General features: G+C 50.4%; 1 protein-coding gene across 1 annotated transcript; it reads right to left on the reverse strand.

The window, feature by feature from the left end:
- Positions 1-230: 230 nt before the first annotated feature.
- rpl37a (ribosomal protein L37a) lies at positions 231-11,226 on the reverse strand. The gene is made up of 4 exons (XM_085986968.1): positions 11,142-11,226; positions 10,321-10,449; positions 4,407-4,489; positions 231-373 (listed from the first exon to the last, which is right to left on the reverse strand). The coding sequence occupies exons 1-4, from the start codon at positions 11,142-11,144 to the stop codon at positions 310-312; spliced, it is 279 nt and encodes a 92-aa protein (XP_085843094.1). The 5' UTR covers positions 11,145-11,226; the 3' UTR covers positions 231-309.
- Between the last annotated feature and the right edge of the window lie 11,893 nt (positions 11,227-23,119).

Genomic DNA, 23,119 nt, shown 5'->3' on the forward strand with positions numbered 1-23,119 from the left:
GCCTGGGTAAACGTGCGGCAGTAACAAGGAGCTCAGACTGTGACTCTTCAATCCCGTTTACGACGTGAAGGGGCTTTTAGTCACACAGCACAATCTCCGAGATCACTGCACTGCACAAACTCCAATGTAGAAAAGTTAACGGGCAGGTTACGGTCTAGTTCTGCCTCCCTTAGCTCATTGTTCAGTTGTTTACAGGATTCAACAGTAAATCAATGACGCAGAAGCACTGGTGTCTTTTCATTTAATCTTTTATTAACAAGTTTGCTGAGGTATAAACCCTGGGAAAGGATCAGACTCCCTGCCTTGTGCTCACTGGTCCTTCAGCTCCCGCAGGCGGCGAATTGCAGACTTCACAGTGACAGCTGAGGTGGTGCTGGGGGAAAAAAAAGAAGAAAGAAGAAAGTTAGAGCGGACCTGACGAGACTCCGGAGCTCACCTCGCCACCCCCCCCCCCCCCGCATCGGAAACAACCAAGCACAATCAAACATCCCGACCCAGGCAAATAAGAACTTGCATTTCGCCAGCACCTTTCACCACCCCAGGACGTCCCAAAAGCTCTTTCTAAGCCAATAACGTACTCTGAAGTGCAGTCACTTTTAGGAAATGTTGCAGCCAAACTGCGCACAGCAAGTTCCCACAAACAGCAATGTGATAATGATCAGATAATCTGTTTCAGTGATGTTGGTTGAAGGATAAATATTGGCCCTAGGACACTGGGGATAACTCCCCCTGCAACTCTTCAAAATAGTACCATGGGATCTTTTACACTGCAGCACTCCCTCAGTACTGCCCCTCCGACAGTGCAGCACTCCCTCAGTACTGCCCCTCCGACAGTGCAGCGCTCCCTCAGTACTGCCCCTCCGACAATGCAGCGCTCCCTCAGTACTGCCCCTCCAACAGTGCAGCACTCCCTCAGTACTGCCCCTCCGACAGTGCAGCACTCCCTCAGTACTGCCCCTCCGACAGTGCAGCGCTCCCTCAGTACTGCCCCTCCGACAGTGCAGCACTCCCTCAGTACTGCCCCTCCGACAGTGCGGCGCTCCCTCAGTACTGCCCCTCCGACAATGCAGCGCTCCCTCAGTACTGCCCCTCCGACAGTGCAGCACTCCCTCAGTACTGACCCTCCGACAGTGCGGCGCTCCCTCAGTACTGACCCTCCGACAGTGCGGCGCTCCCTCAGTACTGCCCCTCCGACAGTGCGGCGCTCCCTCAGTACTGCCCCTCCGACAGTGCAGCACTCCCTCAGTACTGACCCTCCGACAGTGCGGCGCTCCCTCATTACTGCCCCTCCGACAGTGTGGCGATCCCTTCTACACTGTCTTGAGCAATTAGGGATGGGCAGCAAATGCCAGTCTTGCCAGTGACGACCACATCCGAGAATGATTTGGGGGGCGGGGGGGACGACATGAGGGGTGGACAGTCTCTCCGCAGTCGCTGCTACTCACACCGCCTGAGCACTCCACACACAGCCCAGCTATCAGCCGTCTCGTGCCAGACTGTGTACAACAGGGCAGCACCCCCCCCCCCCATATATAACCAGAAAGCACCCCCCCCCCCCCCCGGCCCGTATATAGATACATAGATACATAGAAGATAGGAGCAGGAGTAGGCCATTCGGCCCTTCGTGCCTGCTCCGCCATTCGATGAGATCATGGCTGATCCTTTAATTCAGTATCCCGTCCCCGCCTTCTCTCCGTAACCCTTAACCCCTTTTGCCCGTAGAAATATATCTAATTCCCTCTTAAATATATTTAATGAGCTGGCGTACACTGCCCTCTGTGGCAATGAGTTCCACAGGTTCACCACTCTCTGAGTGAAGAAATTCCCCCTCATCTCTGTCCTAAATGGTTTAGCCCTTATCCTTAAATTATGTCCTCTAGTTCTGTTCTCACCCGCCAAGGGAAACATTCCTTCTGCATCCAGTCTGTCTAGACCTGTCAGAATTTTATACACTTCTATGAGGTCCCCTCTCAATCTTCTAAACTCCAGTGTGTACATCCCTAAACTACATAGTCTCTCCTCATAGGTCATTCCCGCCATTCCTGGTATCAGCCTGGTGAATCGCCGCTGCACCCCCTCCATGGCAAGAACATCCTTCCTCAGATGAGGCGACCAAAACTGTACACAGTACTCGAGGTGTGGTCTCACCAGTGCCCTGTACAGCTGCAGCAAGGTATCCCTGTTCCTGTATTCTAACCCTTTTGCTATGAAGGCCAGCATACCGTTTGCCTTCTTGACCGCCTGTTGCACCTGCATGCTCGCCTTCAGTGACTGGTGTACAAGAACACCCAGGTCTCTCTGTACTTCCCCCTCTCCCAATCTATTGCCATTTAAATAATAATTTGCCCTCCCGTTCCTGCACCCAAGGTGGATAACTTCGCACTTGTCCACATTATAGTGCATCTGCCATTTATCCGCCCAATCGCCCAGTCTGTCCAAATCGCTCTGGAGCTTCCTGGTCTCTTCCTCTGAGCCCACCCCCCCTCCTAGTTTAGTGTCGTCTGCAAATTTGGAAATGCTGCATCCGACTCCCTGATCCAGGTCATTAATGTAAATTGTGAACAGCTGGGGGCCCAGGACAGATCCCTGTGGTACCCCACTTGTTACTGCCTGCCATTCAGAAAATGAGCCGTTTATTCCAACTCTCTGTTTTCTATCTGACAGCCAGTTCCCTATCCACGCCAAAACTTTCCCCTTTATCCCATGAGCCTCAATTTTCCATGCTAATCTTTTATGTGGGACCTTATCGAAGGCCTTTTGGAAGTCCAGGTACACCACATCTACTGGCTCTCCCCCATCTATTCTACCAGTTACTCCCTCAAAAAATTCCAATAGATTAGTCAAGCACGATTTACCCTTTGTAAATCCATGTTGACTCTGTCCTATCCTGTCCCCATTTGCTAAGTGCTCCGCTATTTCATCCTTAATGATGGACTCCAGCATTTTGCCCACAACTGGGCAACGCCCCCCCCGGCCCGTATATAACCAGACAACGCCCCCCCCGGCCCGTATATAACCAGACAGCGCCCCCGCCCCCACCCCCTGGCCCGTATATAACCAGATAGGATTAGAAACCTAACCTCCGGGGGAAGCCACTGTCAAACTGGTGGCTGTCCTCCCGAGACACCGACGTTCATCACAACAGTCCCATTCACCACCTACCACCGCCCCCCCAGTCAGGATACTGGTTCAAACTCCACCCCAGAGACTTGAGCACATAATCCAGGACAACACTTTAGCACATTGCTGTTTGTGGGACCTCGCTCTGCGCAAATTGGCTGCTGCAATTCCTACACTTCAAAAAGTACTTAGTCATAGAGTTTTACAGCACAGAAAGAGGCCCTTCGGCCCATCGTGTCCGCGCCGCCCATCCATCCCTGTCCAGTCTAATCCCATTTTCCAGCATTTGGTCCATAGCCTTGTATGCAATGGCATTTCAAGTGCTCATCCAAATGCTTCTTGAATGTTCTGAGGGTTCCTGCCTCTACCACCCTTTCAGGCAGTGAGTTCCACATTCCAACCACCCTCTGGGTGAAAAAGTTCCTCCTCAAATCCCCTCTAAATCTCCTGCCCCTTACCCTGAATCTATGCCCCCTTGTTATTGACCCCCCCACTAAGGGGAAAAGTTCCTCTTTATCTACCCTATCTATGCCCCTCATCATTTTGTACACCTCAATCAGGTCCCCCCTCAGCCTTCTCTGCTCCAAGGAAAACAACCCCAGCCTGTCCAGCCTCTCTTCATAGCTGAGGCGCTCCATCCCAGGTAACATCCTGGTGAATCTTCTCTGCACCCTCTCCAAAGCAATCACATCCTTCCTATAGTGAGGCGACCAGAACTGCACACAGTACTCCAGCTGTGGCCTCACCAGCGTTTTGTACAGCTCCATCATAACCTCCCTGCTCTTATATTGTATGCCTCGGCTAATGAAGGCAAGTATCCCATATGCCTTTTTAACCACCTTATCTACCTGCTCCGCTGCCTTCAGCGATCTATGTACATGTACACTAAGGTCCCTCTGACCCTCTGTACTTCCTAGGGTCCTACCACTCATTGTGTATTCCCTTGCCTTATTTGTCCGTCCAAAATGCATCACCTCGCACTTTTCAGGGTTAAATTCCATTTGCCACTTTTCCGCCCATCTGACCAACCCATTTATATCGTCCTGTAGCCTGAGGCTTTCCTCCTCGCAATTTACCACCCCACCAATTTTCATGTCATGGGCTTCTTTGTAGAAATGCTGTTTCTTTCTTTCTTACCGGCTAAAATCTGCATCACAGAATGGGTTAGGCCGAGTCTTTCACTGGCCTGTAACTGAGCACTGCTACCGTCACCCTCTCCCCACTGCTTCTCGACCGCCCCCCCAAACACCCCCGACCTCCGGCGCACAGGCTGCTCGGACACTTACTTGTAGGCCCAAGCTCCTCCAGCCACCGTCTTCATGCAGGATCCACAATGCCAGATACCGACTGCCCGCCTCTTCATCTTAGTCTGCAAAAGGGAGAGGAGCGTCACTCACAGCAAGAGCATAGTACTGGTGGGTACAGGTCTGAATTGTATCACACTGGGGTACAGTACTGGTGGGTACAGGTCTGTCACTATCACACTGGGGTACAGTACTGGTGGGGACAGGTCTGTCACTGTATAACACTGGGGTACAATCCTGGTGGGGACAGGTCTGTCGCTGTATAACACTGGGGTACAGTACTGGTGGGTACAGGTCTGTCACTGTATAACACTGGGGTACAGTCCTGGTGGGGACAGGTCTGTCGCTGTATAACACTGGGGTACAGTCCTGGTGGGGACAGGTCTGTCACTGTAGAAACATAGAAGATAGGAGCAGGAGTCGGCCATTCGGCCCCTCGAGCCTGCTCCACCATTCAATAAGATCATGGCTGATCATCCAAATTCAGTACCCTGTCCCTGCCTTCCCTCCATATCCCTTGATCCCTTTAGCCTTAAGAAATATATCCAACTCCTTCTTGAATATATTTAATGAATTGGCCTCTACTGCCTTCTGTGGTAGAGAATTCCACAGGTTCACCACTCTGGGTGAAGAAATTCCTCCTCATCTCTGTCCTAAATGGCTTACCCCTTATCCTTAGACTGTGACCCCTGGTTCTGGACTCCCCCGCCATCGGGAACATCCTTCCTGCATCTAGTCTGTCTAGTCCTGTTAGAATTTTATAAGTTTCAATGAGATCCCCTCTCTTACTACTAAACTCCAGCGAGTATAAGCCCAATCGACCCAATCTCTTCTCATACGTCATTCCTGCCATCCCAGGTATCAGTCTGGTGAATCTTCGCTGCACTCCCTCCATGGCAAGAACATCCTTCCTCAGATAAGGTGACCAAAACTGCACACAATACTCAAGGTGTGGTCTCACCAAGGCCCTGTACAACTGCAGCAAGACATCCTTGTTCCTGTACTCAAACCCTCTCGCTACGAAGGCCAACATACCATTTGCCTTCTTAACCGCCTGCTGCACCTGCATGCTTACCTTCAGCGACTGGTGCACAAGGACACCCAGGTCTCGTTGCACTTCCTTGTCCCAATCTATTGCCATTCAGATAATAATCTGCCATGCTTCTGCCCAATCACCCAACCTGTCCAAATCATACTGGAGTTTCTCAACATCCTCCTCACAGCACACACGCCCACCCAGCTTTGTATCGTCTGCAAACTTGGAGATATTACATCTAGTTCCCTCGTCCAGATCATTTATATTGTGAATAGCTGGGGTCCAAGGACCGATCCCTGCGGTACCCCACTAGTCACTGCCTGCCACTCGGAAAAAGCCGTTTATTCCAACTCTTTGTTTTCTGTCTGCCAATCAGTTCTCTATCCAAGTCAATACCTTGCCCCCAATCCCATGTGCCTTAATTTTACACGCTAATCTCTTATATGCGGGACCTTATCGAAAGCCTTTTGAAAGTCCAAATACACCACATCCACTGGTTCTCCCTTATCTATTTTACCAGTTACATCCTCAAAAAATTCCAGTGGATTAGTCAAGCACGATTTACCTTTTGTAAATCCATGTTGACTTTGTCTGATCCTGTCACTTTTTTCCCCCCAAGTGCTCTGCTATTACATCCTTTATAATGGACTCTAGCATTTTCCCCACTACCGATGTCAGGCTTACCGGTCTATAATTCCCCACTTTCTCTCTACCACCCTTTTTGAACAGTGGGGTAACATTAGCTACCCACCAATCCATGAGAACTGTTCCAGAGTCTATCGAGTTCTGGAAGATGACCAGCAATGCATCTACTATTTCTAGGGCCACTTCCTTAAGTACCCTGGGATGTAGATTATCAGGCCCTGGGGATTTATCGGCCTTCAATCCCATCAATTTCCCTAACACCATTTCCCTACAAATACTGATTTCTTTCAGTTCCTCCCTCTCATTAGACCCTATGTTCCCCGACATCTCTGAGAGGTTATTTGTGTCCTCCTTTGTGAAGGCAGAACCAAAATATGTATTTAATTGGTCTGCCATTTCTTTTTGTTCCCCATTATAAATTCCCCTGATTCTGACTGCAAGGGACCTACATTTAACTTCACCAATCTTTTTCTCTTCACATATCTATAAAAGCTTTTAGTCAGTTTTTATGTTCCCTGCAAGCTTACTCTCATTCTATTTCCCCCCTCTTAATTAATCCCTTTGTCCTCCTTTGTTGGACCCTAAACTGCCCCCAATCCTCAGGTTTACTGCTTTTTCTGGCCAATTTATATGTCCTCTGCTTGGATCTTATGCTATCCCTAATTTCCCTTGTTAGCCACGGTTGAGTCACCTTTTTTGTTTTATTTTTATGCCAAACTGGGATGAACAAATTCTGTAGTTCATCCATGCGGTCTTTGAATGTTTGCCATTGCCTATCCACCATCAACCCTTTGAGTGACATTCCCCAATCAATCCTACCCAACTTGCACCTCATACCATCGTAGTCTCCTTTATTTAAATTCAGGACCCTAGTCTCTGAGTCAACTACTTCACTCTCCATCTTAATGAAGAATTCTATCATATTATGATCGCTCAGACCCAAGGGGCCTCGCACAAGATTGCTAATTAATCCTTTCTCATTACATAATACCCAGTCTAAGATGGCCTGATCTCTAGTTGGTTCCTCGACATATTGGTCCAGGAAACCATCCCGTATACACTCCAGTAATTCCTCCTCCACAGTATTGTTACTAAAATTGTATAACACTGGGGAACAGTACTGGTGGGTACAGGTCTGTCGCTGTATAACACTGGGGAACAGTACTGGTGGGTACAGGTCTGTCGCTGTATAACCATGGGGTACAGTACTGGTGGGGACAGGTCTGTCGCTGTATAACACTGGGGGTACAGTACTGGTGGGGACAGGTCTGTCGCTGTATAACACTGGGGTACAGTACTGGTGGGTACAGGTCTGTCACTGTAACACTGGGGTACAGTACTGGTGGGTACAGGTCTGTCACTGTATAACACTGGGATACAGTACTGGTGGGTACAGGTCTGTCACTGTATAACACGGGTACAGTACTGGTGGGTACAGGTCTGTCACTGTATAACACGGGTACAGTACTGGTGGGTACAGGTCTGTCACTGTATAACACTGGGGTACAGTACTGGTGGGTACAGGTCTGTCACTGCATAACACTGGGGTACAGTACTGGTGGGTACAGGTCTGTCACTGTATAACACTGGGGTACAGTACTGGTGGGTACAGGTCTGTCACTATAACACGGGTACAGTACTGGTGGGTACAGGTCTGTCACTGTATAACACTGGGGTACAGTACTGGTGGGTACAGGTCTGTCACTGTATAACACTGGGGTACAGTACTGGTGGGTACAGGTCTGTCGCTGTATAACACGGGTACAGTACTGGTGGGTACAGATCTGTCACTATAACACTGGGCGGTACAGTACTGGTGGGTACAGGTCTGTCACTGTATAAACACTGGGGTACAGTACTGGTGGGTACAGGTCTGTCACTGTATAACACTGGGGTACAGTACTGGTGGGGGACAGGTCTGTCGCTGTATAACACTGGGGTACAGGTCTGTCACTATAACACTGGGGTACAGTACTGGTGGGTACAGGTCTGTCAGTGTATAACACTGGGGTACAGTACTGGTGGGGTACAGGTCTGTCAGTGTATAACACTGGGGTACAGTACTGGTGGGTACAGGTCTGTCAGTGTATAATACTGGGGTACAGTACTGGTGGGTACAGGTCACTGTATAACACTGGGGTACAGTACTGGTGGGGACAGGGTCCGGGGGAGGAAGATCTGGCACCCGGCTTTTTAGTTTTTTTTTTGCAGGTTTGGAGTTTAGTGGGTCCAGGTTTGGGGAATTTGGCAGGCTGCGTTTGTGGGGGGGGGGAGGGTTTGGGTCTGCAATCACCTTCCCGCAGGAGGAGCAGGTGTGTGGGATTTGGGAATGTTGGGGGTTGGCGGGCTGGGTTTGGGGGGGGGGGGGGGGAAAAAAGGGTGGTGGTCTTGGGTTTAGGGTTACGGGGGGTGTTTGGGGTTTAGGGTTATGGGCTTTAGGGTTATGGGCTTTAGGGTTTTTTGGGGTTCTGGGTTTAGGGTTATTTGATGTTAAGGGTTATTTGGGGGGGCGTTCGGGATTACGGGGGGGGGGGGGGCGTTCGGGGTTACCGGGGGGGGGGGGGGCGTTCGGGGTTACCGGGGGGGGGGGGCGTTCGGGGTTCCTGGGGGGGGGGGGGTGGCGTTCGGGGTTACGGGGGGGGGCGCGTTCGGGGTTACGGGGGGGGGGGGCGTTCGGGGTTACCGGGGGGGGGGGGTGTTTGGGGGTTACGGGGGGGGGGGGGGGGTGTTTGGGGTTACGGGGGGGGCGGGTGTTTGGGGTTACGGGGGGGCGTTCGGGGTTACGGGGGGGGGCGTTCGGGTTACAGGGGGGGCGTTCGGGGTTACGGGGGGGGGGCGTTCGGGGTTTTGGGGTTACCGGGGGGGGGGGTGTTTGGGGTTACGGGGGGGGTGTTTTGGGGTTTACGGGGGGGGGGGGGGGGGTGTTTGGGGTTACGGGGGGGGGGTGTTTGCGGGTTACGGGGGGGGGGGGGGGTGTTTGGGGTTACGGGGGGGGGGGGTGTTTGGGGTTACGGGGGGGGGGGTGTTTGGGGTTTACGGGGGGGGGGGGGTGTTTGGGGTTACGGGGGGGGGGGTGTTTGGGGTGGGGTTACGGGGGGGGGAGCGGTGTTTGGGGTTACGGGGGGGGGAGCGGTGTTTGGGGTTACGGGGGGGAGCGGTGTTTGGGGTTACGGGGGGGGGGTGTTTGGGGTTACGGGGGGGGGGGGTGTTTGGGGTTACGGGGGGGGGTGTTTGGGGTTACGGGGGGGGTGTTTGGGGTTACGGGGGGGGGTGTTTGGGGTTACGGGGGGGGGGTGTTTTGGGGTTACGGGGGAGCGGTGTTTGGGGGTTACGGGGGGGGGGTGTTTGGGGTTACGGGGGGGGGAGCGGTGTTTGGGGTTACGGGGGGGGGGGGGTGTTTTGGGGTTACGGGGGGGGGGGGTGTTTGGGGTTACGGGGGGGGGGTGTTTGGGGTTACGGGGGGGGGGGGGGAGCGGTGTTTGGGGTTACGGGGGGGGGGGGGGGTGTTTGGGGGTACGGGGGGGGGGGTGTTTTGGGGTTTACGGGGGGGGGGGTGTTTGGGGTTACGGGAGGGGGCTTGGGGTTACGGGGGGGGAGCGGTGTTTGGGGTTTACGGGGGGGGGGGGTGTTTGGGGTTACGGGGGGGGGGGTGTTTGGGGTTACGGGGGGGGGGGTGTTTTGGGGTTACGGGGGGGGGTGTTTGGGGTTACGGGAGGGGGCTTGGGGTTACGGGGGGGGGGGAGCGGTGTTTGGGGTTACGGGGGGGGGGGGGGTGTTTGGGGTTACGGGGGGGGGTGTTTGGGGTTACGGGGGGGGTGTTTTGGGGTTACGGGGGGGGGGGTGTTTGGGGTTACGGGGGGGGGGGTGTTTGGGGCTTACGGGGGGGGGGGGGGTGTGTTTGGGGGTTACGGGGGGGGTGTTTGGGGTTACGGGGGGGGGGTGTTTGGGGTTACGGGGAGGTTACGGGGGGGGGTGTTTGGGGTTACGGGGGGGGGTGTTTGGGGTTACGGGGGGGGGGGTGTGTTTGGGGTTACGGGGGGGGGGGTGTTTGGGGTTACGGGGGGGGGGGGGAGCGGTGTTTGGGGTTACGGGGGGGGGTGTTTGGGGTTACGGGGGGGGTGTTTTGGGTTACGGGGGGGGGGTGTTTGGGGTTACGGGGGGGGGGGGGTGTTTGGGGTTACGGGGGGGGGGGGGTGTTTTGGGGTCCACACTCACCTTCCCGCAGAAGGAGCAGGTGTATTTGGCGTGTTGGCTGATCTCGATTTTCTTCACCATTTTGCGGAGTGACGCTCCATAGCGGGTGCCGTATTTCCCCACAATCCCCACCTTCTTGGTGCGCTTGGCCTGAAATAAAAACAGCATCTCAGATAAACCCGAACAACAAAACCCTAAACCCCCCGAACCCAAGCCCAGGCCCCCAGACCCTGCCTTCCCTCCCGGGCCGGGGCTGAGGGTCCGCCACCGCTCGACCCGGGCCTTTCCTCCCCTCCCCGCCGCTCCGAGGGCCGAATCCCCGGGCCCGCTCCTCCCTCTCTCCCCGGGGCCGGGGGTGGATGGATGGTGGCGGATTGATGTCGATCCCCGGGCCTGTTCCTCCCTCTCTCCCCGGGGCTGGGGGTGGATGAATGGCGGCGGATTGATGTCGATCCCCGGGCCTGTTCCTCCCTCTCTCCCCGGGGCTGGATGGATGTGGATCCCCGGGGCCGGGGGTGGATGGATGGCGGCGGATTGATGTCAATCCCCGGGCATGTTCCTCCCTCTCTCCCCGGGGCTGGGGGTGGATGAATGGCGGCGGATTGATGTCAATCCCCGGGCATGTTCCTCCCTCTCTCCCCGGGGCTGGGGGTGGATGGATGGTGGCGGATTGATGTCGATCCCCGGGCCTGTTCCTCCCTCTCTCCCCGGGGCTGCGGGTGGATGGATGGTGGCGGATTGATGTCGATCCCCGGGCCTGTTCCTCCCTCTCTCCCCGGGGCTGCGGGTGGATGGATGGTGGCGGATTGATGTCGATCCCCGGGCCTGTTTCTTTCTCTCACCATCTTCCCGGATCCGGCGAAAAGGAGGAGGTACCGTGCGCATGCGTATTATCACCCGGTCCCGCGCATGCGCGGGCCTCGCTAGGCGCCGATTTAAAGTGATAGCGCCACCTGCTCTTAAAGAGACCGGCACCCGAGTGCTATTTTAAGAACAAAAGAAATAGGTTTAGGCCATTCGGCCCCCCAAAGCCTGCTTTGCCATTCAGTAAGATCATGGCTGATCTTCTACCTCAACTCCACTTTACTGCACTATCACCATACCCCTTGATTCCCTGAACATCCAAAAATCTATCGATCTCTGTCTTGAATATACTCAATGACTGAGCCTCCACAGCCCTCCGGGGTAGAGAATTCCAAAGGTTCACCACCCTCTGAAGAAATTTCTCCTGATCTCATTCCAAAATGGCTGACCCCTTATTCTGAGACTCTGACCTCTGGTTCTAGACTCCTCAGAATCTACCCTGTTATCATAGAAACATAGAAACATAGAAGATAGGAGCAGGAGTAGGCCATTCAGCCCCTCGAGCCTGCTCCGCCATTCAATGAGATCATGGCTGATCATCCAAATTCAGTACCCTGTCCCTGCCTTCTCTCCATATCCCTTGATCCCTTTAGCCTTAAGCAATATATCCAACTCCTTCTTGAATATATTTAATAAGTTGGCCTCAACTGCCTTCTGTGGCAGAGAATTCCACAGGTTCACCACTCTCTGGGTGAATAAATTCCTACTCATCTCAGTCCTAAATGGCTTACCGCTTATCCTTAGACTGTGACCCCTGGTTCTGGACTCCCCCGCCATCGGGAACATCCTTCCTGCATCTAGTCTGTCTAGTCCTGTTAGAATTTTATAAGTTTCAATGAGATCCCCTCTCATTCTTCTAAATTCTAGCGAATATAAGCCTAATCGACCCTGTTAAGTCTGTGGGTTGTATTATAAATAATCACAGACTCCACTGTTAACAAAATAAAACACGTCTTTACTATTCAGAGGCTCGGGCGATTCTGCCCTAGTTAACGTATCACAACCCTTATATACTGGTGTGGTCACTATCGGTATTACAGTATACATGAGCCAATAGATAGTGCCACCCTAAAGTAGTGCTCTTAAAGGCGAACGGTTACATTCTATAGTTCCCTTAAAGGTAAACGGTTACATACACAACACTCCTCCCTTCCTAGCTTATTACTTACAGAATCCCGTTAAACATACAATCTTCAACTTTATATAAACAGTTTGCAGATATACTCTCGATGGAGTCAACGTCATATAACAATTTACAGATATACTCTCAATGGAGTCAACGTCATATAACAGTTTACAAACATACTCTCAGTGGAATCAGTTTACAGGTTCAGTCTCTGTGGGAACAGTTCATAAATTCATTCTCTGGTATTAATTCGTTCCAGACAGCATCCTCCATAGCCTTTTTTTTTTTTTTTAACAGCTTGTACTTTCGTCCTGTTGAACCAGCAGTGCGGACTTATACAACCCACTGGCTGTCTTGATAATGTCCCTGGATTTTTTTTACAAATTTAGCACCTTTCGTAGTGTTCGGATTGAGGTAGTAGAAGTAATAATATTTTAAACAGTTATTATTTTCTGCTTCTTCTTTTTCTTTTCTGCCTTTTTGAAACTCTCCGAGCTCTTTTCCCGGCTGCCATCTGTAGCGCCACCAACTCTCTATGTTCCTTAGACCTTAAGTGCTTCCTCAGGATTTCAGCACTTTGGGAGTTCCCATCACAATTTGGGCAGACCACATCCTCATAACATTCGGTGTCACTCAACAGGTCAAAACCCTTCTTCAAGCAATCATATTCATCCTGCTCTTCCTCGGATGTCTGCCATTCCTTCCCTCCTGGCCTCATTTGTGCGTTCAATCCTTTCCCTTCCTTCAGGGATTTCGTTATCAGGCTATTTAATCCTTCTACTGAAGTAGCTGTTTCCCCATTCTCCTGTTCCCCTGGACGTAATTCAGCGTACTCCTCCATTTCATCCATCATTTTCTCCAATGCTTTCATCTTCTCTTCCTCTTGTACTTTGGCTTCCAGTGCTTGGAGAAGTTGCGCCTCGATGCTCTCTAGCTCATGTTCAGGGCCCATTCCCAGTTGAAACTGTTCTTCAAGTCGGTCAACCTCGGTAATTGCCGCCTCATATTTGTCTTGGGCTTCCTTCCATATTTTTATGAGTTCTGCCCTGTCTTTCACCTCTACATCCTCATCTATGGATGGAACTTCTACCGATGAGTCTGTCTTGGCCCTGAGCTCCTCAAGAATTTCCTGCAGCCTTTGGACTTCTTGCTCATGTTCAACCTTTAGTTGCTCATATACTTCCAACGAAACTAGCTTTTCGGAGGTTGCTGAGTTAACCCCCTCCAGAATTGTAGTCTGGGCCTGTTCATACTGTTTTTTCAACTTCTCGCACTCTGCTTGTAAGGAGTCGTAGAGAAGAACTGGAATAAAATCCTGGCTTCCTGAAGATTCCTCTTCATTTGTTTCTTTCGCAATTTCCTGTTGGAGTTCAGCCAAGGCTGCCATGCTATCTGCCTCTCGAAGTCTCACTGCCATCAACTCTTCTTTATTCTTGCAGTCCATCTCAGCCATTTCCCGTTTACTTTCATTTAACTGAGTGAGTAGTCCCTTATTTTGGGCTGAGAGATATTGCACCTTCTCATGTAGACCCTTGCACTCCTTCTCTGCTTGACATAGCTGATTACCGCTGATTTGGTTCTGCGTTTCAAGTTCCAACATCCTTTGCTTAGCTTCTTTCAGTTTCGCCCCTATAAGCTCCTCTTGCAACATGGCCACATTATTCTCATCAGGTAAAGAAGCGTTTCTCTTTTCCATGTCCAAGATTTGTTTCTGCATCTCCTTAAGAGCACCCTGTGATTCAACTTCTCTTAACTTTGCCTGCACTAGCTCCGTCTCCAATTGCAGAACAAAATCCTCAGTGCAGCGTGATTTGCCCTTCTGCTGTATCTCTAGATCATGCAAATATTCTAACCCCTGAACATCATCAGGGAGATGTGATCGGTAATTGGTCACGATGGCTCTATGGTCGCTCTCTGCTTGAGCCAGTAGGTTCTGTTGTCTTTCCAGACTCTCCCATTCGGTGTCATAGAACTTTTTCATTGTTTTCATCTCTTGTACGAGGCGGTAACTTAATTGTTCTAATTGTTGTTGTACTTTGAAATAGCGTTGAGTTCGAGCCCGGTGTTCCTCCGTAATGCATATGTCTGTAGCTTGAACAGACTCAGAATTCTCTGTCTTTATGCACGCCATCGATTTTCCAACCTTAGTCCGTGAGTTAATGTTAACCTTGTTTTTCATACATAAGCTGGACTTATCGTCTTCCGGCTCAGAGTCTGAGCTGCTTGTCTGCACCGAGTCCTCACTCGTCATTGCTTGTCGGTAGTGCCATTCCATGTCTATTTTCTTGATCCACTCCCGTCCTAGAAGTGGTGGTCCTCCCTCAGGTAGTACGTACAAATTCATTCTTGGGTGTACTTTACCCCTATCTCTCACCTTGACTCTTATTTTCCCCATGGGGTATACGCGATGCCCCGTGTATGTCTGTAATACGAACTTGGTATTTCTTAAGGGTATGTGAGAGAATAGTCGGTGGTAGTCCTTTTGGTTGATGACTGATACAGCTGATCCCGTGTCCAGCTCCATTCGTACTTGGACTCCAGCTATTTTTAGTGTGACCCAGATCGTCTGTAGATCAGTTACTTTACCCACATTGTGGATTCTCAGACTATCCAACTCCTGGCTGTTTGGGTCTGAGTCTGAATTTTGTTCGTCTGAACTCTTTTCAGCCACCTGATGCACCTTGTTGTACTTTTCTTGTGGTGGTGGCTTCCTTTGTTTGTTGGTCTTCTTTCTGGACCTGCATACCTTCGCTATGTGACCCAGTTTGCCACATTTCCTGCACTCTTGATTCTTAAACCAGCACTGATTCTGGTCGTGCGTTGTCTTTCCACAACGGTAGCATTTGGAAATGCTTGCAGTAATTTGATCCTTCAGCACTGCTACGATCTCTTCGAAGGTCTGGTCCACTGGTTTAACTGGTGCTATTAGATGTTTCAAGAGCCCATATGTTTTTGCTCCCATCGAATTTAACAAAGTTATTGCCTTGGCGTATATGGCTACGCAATATATTCCTATGCGTTCCCCATACGTGGCCCTGTCTTCTATTTCAGCATTAAAATCATTAATATTTCCTCGCTTAGGCATCTTCTTCTCTTTCCGAGAACAGCACAAGTATTTCTTTACTTATTATTAATTTTCTTCTCTTCTTGAGAACACCACAAGTATTGCTTTACTTATTTCTTGTTTCTGAAAATTCTAATTAATTTTCTTCTCTCTTCTTGAGAACACCACAAGTATTGCTTTACTTATTTCTTGTTTCTGAAAATTCTAATTAATTTTCTTCTCTCTTCTTGAGAACACCACAAGTATTGCTGTACTTATACTTATTTTCCCTCTCTTCTTGAGAACACACCAGCCTTTCTGAAAAATCTTATTACTTTCCTGAAATTCTTAATAATTTCCAAGATGGCGGTTTCCCGCTTCTTCCTTCTTCTTCAGCGGTTTCCCCGCGAAAAATGGCGGCTTTCCCGCGCTTCTCGCTCTCCCCGCCCACTTCGATGGCGGTTTTCCCGCGCTTCTCGGCGCTCTCCGCCCACTTCAATGGCGGTTATCACCCGTTCCCCGACGCTGACTTTCAGGCCGAGTGCGGGCCTTATCAGCGGATGCGATCGATGGCCCGGCTGCGCCTCGCACTTGAAAGCGGCCCCCGGCCTCTGGCTCACCCGCTCGCGCGGATCTTGCTCGCTCCCTCCCGGGCTCTGGCTTACCCGCTCGCGCGTTTCACCGCGGCTCTTATCAGGGATTGCGATCGCCCTGTCTTTGCAGCCAACGCTGCGGCTTACCCACGAGGTTATGGAGGCTTCAGGGTCCTAATGCCTGTCGCTTCCAGCCTGTCGGTTCCAGACTGGTGAGGATTGAAACCTCTCTTCAACGTCCTGTCTTCGGACGAAGCCGCCGTGGAACAACTGCCGCAGGGTTCGAATCCTGACTCGTCGCCAATGTTAAGTCTGTGGGTTGTATTATAAATAATCACAGACTCCACTGTTAACAAAATAAAACACGTCTTTACTATTCAGAGGCTCGGGCGATTCTGCCCTAGTTAACGTATCACAACCCTTATATACTGGTGTGGTCACTATCGGTATTACAGTATACATGAGCCAATAGATAGTGCCACCCTAAAGTAGTGCTCTTAAAGGCGAACGGTTACATTCTATAGTTCCCTTAAAGGTAAACGGTTACATACACAACAGACCCAATCTCTCTTCATACGCCATTCCTGCCATCCCAGGAATTAGTCTGGTGAATCTTCGCTGCACTCCCTCCATGGCAAGAACATCCTTCCTCAGATAAGGTGATCAAAACGGCACACAATACTCAAGGTGTGGTCTCACCAAGGCCCTGTACAACTACAGCAATATTTCCAAGTTTGCAGACGACACAAAGCTGGGTGGGCATGTGTGCTGTGAGGAGGATGCCGAGAAATTTCAGTATGATTTGGACAGGTTGGGTGACTGGGCAGAAGCATGGCAGATGCAATATAATGTGGATAAATGCGAGGCTATCCACTTTGCTGTCAAAAACAGGAAGGCAGATTAGTATCTGAATGGCAATACATTGGGAGAAGGGGAAGTGCAATGAGACCTGGGTGTCCTTGTGCACCAGTCGCATAGAAACATAGAAGATAGGAGCAGGAGTAGGCCCTTCGAGCCTGCTCCGCCATTCAATGAGATCATGGCTGATCATCCAAATTCAGTACCCTGTCCCTGCCTTCTCCCCATATCCCTTGATCCCTTTAGCCTTAAGAAATATATCCAACTCTTTCTTGAATATATTTAATGAACTGGCCTCCACCGCCCTCTGTGGCAGAGAATTCCACAGGTTCACCACTCTCTGGGTGAAGAAATTCCTCCTCATTTCAGTCCTAAATTGCTTACCCCTTATCCTTAGACTATGACCCCTGGTTCTGGACTCCCCGGCCATCAGAAACATCCTTCCTGCATCTAGTCTGTCCAGGCCTGACAGAATTTTATAGGTTTCGATGAGATCCCCTCTCAATCTTCTAAACTCCTGTGAGTATAAACCCAATCGACACAATCTCTCCTCATACGTCATTCCTGCCATCCCAAGTATCAGCCTAGTGAATCTTCGCTGCACTCCTTCCATGGCAAGAACGTCTTTCCTCAGGTAAGGCGACCAAAACTGCACACAATACTCAAGGTGTGGTCTCACCAAGACCCTGTACAACTGTAGCAAGATATCCTTGTTCCTGTACTCGAACCCTCTTGCTACGAAGGCCAACATACCATTTGCCTTCTTAACCGCCTGCTGCACCTGCATGCTTACCTTCAGTGACTGGTGCACAAGAACACCCAGGTCTCTTTGCACTTCCCCTTCTCCCAATCTATTGCCATTCAAATAATAATCTGCCTTCCTGCTTTTGCCACCAAAGTGGATAACCTCACATTTATCCACATTATAGTGCATTTGCCATGTATCTGCCCAATCACCCAACCTGTCGCTGAAGGTAAGCATGCAGGTGCAGCAGGCGGTTAAGAAGGCAAATGGTATGTTGGCCTTCGTAGCGAGAGGGTTCGAGTACAGGAACAAGGATGTCTTGCTGCAGCTGTACAGGGCCTTGGTGAGACCACATCTTGAGTATTGTGTGCAGTTTTGGTCGCCTTATCTGAGGAAGGATGTTCTTGCCATGGAGGGAGTGTAGCGAAGATTCACCAGGCTGATACCTGGGATGGCAGGAATGACGTATGAGGAGAGATTGGGTCGATTGGGCTTGTACTCGCTGGAGTTTAGAAGAATGAGAGGGGATCTCATTGAAACTTATAAAATTCTAACAGGACTAGACAGACTAGATGCAGGAAGGATGTTCCCGATGGCCGGGGAGTCCAGAACCAGGGGTCACAGTCTAAAGATAAGGGGTAAGCCATTTAGAACAGGGATGAGGAGGAATTTCTTCACCAAGAGAGTGGTGAACCTGTGGAATTCTCTACCACACAAGGCAGTGGAGGCCAATTCATTAAATATATTCAAGAAGGAGTTGGATATATTTCTTAAGGCTAAAGGGATCAAGGGATATGGAGAGAAGGCAGGGACAGGGTACTGAATTTGGATGATCAGCCATGATCTCATTGAATGGCGGAGCAGGCTCAAGGGGCCGAATGGCCTACTCCTGCTCCTATCTTCTATGTTTCTATGACATCCTTGCTCCTGTCGTATGAGAAGAGATTGAGTAAACTAGGCCTGCATTCTCTTGAATTCAGAAGAATGAGAGGGAATCTCATTGAAGCATACAAAATTCTTACAGGGCTTGATAGGGTGGATGCTGGGAGAATGTTTCCCTTGGCTGGGGAGTCTATAACCAGGGGCCACAGCCTCAGGATAAAGGGTAGGCCATTCAGGACTGAGATGAAAAGAAATTTCTTCACACAGAGGGTGGTGAATCTTTGGAATTCTCTACCCAGAGGGCTGTGGAGGCTCAGTCATTGGGTATATTCAAAACAGAAGTTGATAGATTTCTGACTAGTAAGGGTCAAGGGATATGGCGATAGGGCCAGTGAATGGAGTTGAGGCAGAAGATCAGCCATGATCTCATTGAATGGTGGAGCAAGCTCGAAGGGCCGAATGGCCTGCTTCCGCTCCTATTTCTTATGTTGTTATGTTGCCAAGATTGGTGGGAGGCCAAAGGATTTAGAAATTTTTAAGAATCAGCAAAGGATGACTAAAAAAATAATGAGAGAAGATGAATTATGAGAATAAACTGGCAAGAAATATTAAGAGTAAGAGCTTCTACAGGTATATAAAAAGGAAGAGAGTAGCTAAAGTAAACATTGGTCCCTTAGAGGATGAGACTGGGGAATTAATAATGGGGAACGGGGAAATGGCAGAGACTCTGAACAAATATTTTGTATCTGTCTTTATGATAGAAGACACTAACAACATCCCAATAACGGATAATCAAGGGGCCACAGGGAGGAGGGAAGTAAAGACAATCACTATCACTAAGGAAAAAGTACTTGGTAAAATAATGGGACAAAAAGATGACAAGTCCCCTGGACCTGATGGCCTGCATCCCAGGGTCTTAAAAGAAGTGTCTGCAGAGATAGTGGATGCATTGGTTGCAATATACCAAAATTCCCTGGACTCTGGAGAGGTCCCAGCGGATTGGAAAACCGCAAATGTAACACCCTTATTTAAGAAAGGAGGGAGACAGAAAGCAGGAAATTATAGACCAGTTAGCCTAACATCTGTCATTGGGAAAATGCTGGAGTCCTTCATTAAGGAAACAATAGCAGGGCATTTGGAAAATCATAATATAGTCAAGCAGAGTCAGCAAGTTTTATGAAAGGGAAATCATGTTTGACAAATTTGCTGGAGTCCTTTGAGAATGTAACAAGCACGGTGGACAAGGGTGAGCCAGTAGATGTGGTGTATTTGGATTTCCAGAAGGCATTCGATAAGGTGCCACAGAAAGTGAACAATTGCGAGTTTGGTAAGTGTGGGAGTTCGGTGAAGTGGCGGAAGCAGGTGCTTTTCTTAACTTCTCCCGCAGAGCAGCGGCGGACCAGAGCGGGGAGCAGACTGAGGCCCGAGAGCGGGGAGCAGACTGAGGCCCGAGAGCGGGGAGCAGACCGAGGCCCGAGAGCGGGGAGCAGACCGAGGCCCGAGCGCGGGGAGCAGGCCGAGGCCCGAGCGCGGGGAGCAGGCTGAGAGCGGGGAGAAGGCCGAGGCCCGAGAGCGGGGAGCAGGCCGAGGCCCGAGAGCGGGGAGCAGACCGAGGCCCGAGAGCGGGGAGCAGACCGAGGCCCGAGAGCGGGGAGCAGACCGAGGCCCGAGAGCGGGGAGCAGACCGAGGCCCGAGAGCGGCGAGCAGACCGAGGCCCGAGAGCGGGGTGCAGGCCGAGGCCCGAGAGCGGGGAGCAGGCTGAGAGCGGGGAGCAGACCGAGGCCCGAGAGCGGGCAGCAGACCGAGAGCGGGGAGCAGACCGAGGCCCAAGAGTGGGGAGCAGACCGAGGCCCGAGAGCAGGGAGCAGACCGAGGCCCGAGAGCGGGAGCAGACCGAGGCCCGAGAGCGGGAGCAGACCGAGGCCCGAGAGCGGGGAGCAGACCGAGGCCCGAGAGCGGGGAGCAGACCGAGGCCCGGGAGCGGGGAGCAGACCGGGGCCCGGGAGCGGGGAGCAGACCGGGGCCCGAGAGCGGGGATAAAAGCAGCAACAGGCCAGCATCAACGAGAGAAATCTGCAGTGTGACATCACAGGTAAGGCAGGTAAATGATTGTTAGTGACTGTGGGCTAAGTTTTAAGTTAACATATAACATATAACTAAATTTGAAAAACTAAACTGATTTTAATTAATTTAATAAACTAAACGAGGTAAATAATTTGATTAATACTAAACTCATTAATTAAACAAATAAAATAATGGGAGGAGAGGAGATGTGTTGCTGCTGCTATATATGCGAGCTTGTGGACACATTTGTCCAGGGCGACTACATCTGCGGTAAGTGTCTGTGGCTCGAGGAACTTCGGCTCTGAGTTGAGGAGCTGGAGTCTGAGCTGCAGACATTGCGAGACATCAGGGAGGGAGAAAGTTACCTGGACCTTTTGCTCCAGGAGGCAGTCACACCCCTTAGATTAAATACTTTAGAATTGACACGTGGTCAGGGACAGGAGGGTGTGACTGCGAGTGAGGCAGGTACGGGGATCCAGGGGGTAGTATTGGAGGAGCCTCAGTCCCTGCACTTGTCCAATAGATTCAAGATTCTTGCAAACACTATGGACCAGTGCGGGAACGACGAGCAAACTGACCACAGCACCGTGGTACAGGAAGCCGTTTAAGTGGGGGGAGTAAAAAGGAAGGTGTTTGTAGTAGGTGACAGTATAGTTAGGGGGATAGACACTGTTCTCTGCGGCCAGGAGCGTGAGTCCCAAAGGCTATGTTGCCTACCCGGTGCCAGGGTAAAGGACATCTCCTCCGGGCTGGGGAAGAGCTTGGAGTGGGAGGGGGAGGATCCAGTTGTCGTGGCCCATGTAGGTACCAACGACATAGGAATGACAAATAAAGAGGTTCTGCTGAGAGAGTTTGAGCAGCTAGGGACTAAATTAAAAAGCAGAACCACAAAGGTCATAATCTCTGGATTATTACCAGAGCCACGAGCAAATTGGCATAGGGTCAATAGGATCAGGGAGATGAATGCTGTTGAATCCGTGATTCTTAAAGTATGATGTTTTCCAATAACTAGACGGAGGTTGTAAATTAACAATCAGCAGGTGTTTACTGGAGGAGGGTAGTGTTAAGTATGTGTATTGTATTGAACAATTAACACAAAGACTTAAACGTATAACTCAAACAGGTCTTTACTGGTTGGAGGTAGGGACTACACGTAGGTCTTTACTTCATGCCCACAGGCGGGAACTGAGGGGAGATCAGTACCCACAGTACTATTTATACCCCTATGGCCAGGAGTGGTACTGCGTATCACTACGCCCTACAAGTAGTGCAGTCCTGTCCATAGGTTTAAAGTAGCACACATATTACATACACAACATTCCTCCCTTCTTAGCTTTAGTCATCTCCCCATTTAACATAACGTAATAACATATGTACATATATAACTTCAGGTTTACATAACAGAATAACATAGATACATAGATAACTTCATGTCAAAACAGATCACAGATTCAGTCTGCGGAAAACAGTTCACAGATTCAATCTCTGCGGAAAATAGTTCACAGATTCAGTCTCTGTGGTGTAGTCGGTTCACGTTGCTGGAGTGACTCATTCAATAGTCCTTCCATGGATTTAACAGCTTGAACTTCCGAACTGATTTGGCTCCGTTCGGAGGGACCACGTGTGTGATCTGGTAGGGGTGATAATGGTTCAGATGGTTATCATCTTCTGCTTCGTCTTTTCCTTTTCTGCTTCTTAGAGACTCTCTGGGCTCCCCTGTCAGCTGCCAGCTGTAGCGCCACCATCTCCCTATGTTCCTTAGACTTTAAGTGATTCATCCTGATTTCTGCACTTTGGGAGTTTTCATCACAAGCTGGGCAGACCAGGTCACTATAATATTCAGTGTCACTCAATAGGTCATGGTAATATTCGGTGTCGTCCTGATCTAGGCCAGCGAGAGGGTCTTCTATTTCCTCCATACCCAGCTGGGCGTTAGCCAGCTTTTGTTCCAAGTCCAGACATCTTTCCTGAAGAGACTTCTTCATGCGTACCTCTTCATCCAGCTTTTTCTGGGCTTTCAGCAAGTCGTTTACTAATGACCTCATTTGAGATTTTACTACTTCAACTTCTTTTGGAGATTGATTGATCGGACTATTCAATCCCTCTACCGGAGCAGCTGTTTCAGCGGTCTGTTGTTTTACGTTGACGTGAGTCAGCGTACTTTTGGCATCCAAGGGCTGCTCTGTTGCAGTCATCTCAGTCTGTGTTGCCACCTCAGCTCTTCCAATAACCTTTGAGAGCTCCGAACCCCTTTCGTTTGAATATTGAAGTTCGTGTTCAAGTTTTTCCCATTTCAGAGTCCTGTCCTTCAGCATATGCAGGAGTTGGCTGACCGTTAACTCCTCTGACATCAGACGTTTTGTGTGCTCCTGCTCCATTTGCTCCAGCAGCTGCTTCTGTTGTCTTTCCAGATGTTCCCACTCTATATCAAAGAACTCTTTCGTCGCATTCATCTCTTGCTCAAAACGGCGAATCATTTGTTCTAATTGCTGTTGCAGTTTGAAATGGAGTTGAGTTCGAGCCCGGTGTCCCTCAGAAATGTGCATGTCAGTAGACTGGACAGACTCAGAATTCTCTATCTCAGTGGAATTCTGTGCTGAAACTTTGTCTTTTGCACACGGGTTGGTCTTACCATCATCAGTTC

The sequence above is a fragment of the Somniosus microcephalus genome, chromosome 4 (assembly GCF_052327205.1).
Source record: "Somniosus microcephalus isolate GS21.2 chromosome 4, FLI_Smic_1.0, whole genome shotgun sequence".
Classification (NCBI taxonomy): Eukaryota; Metazoa; Chordata; class Chondrichthyes; order Squaliformes; family Somniosidae; genus Somniosus; species Somniosus microcephalus.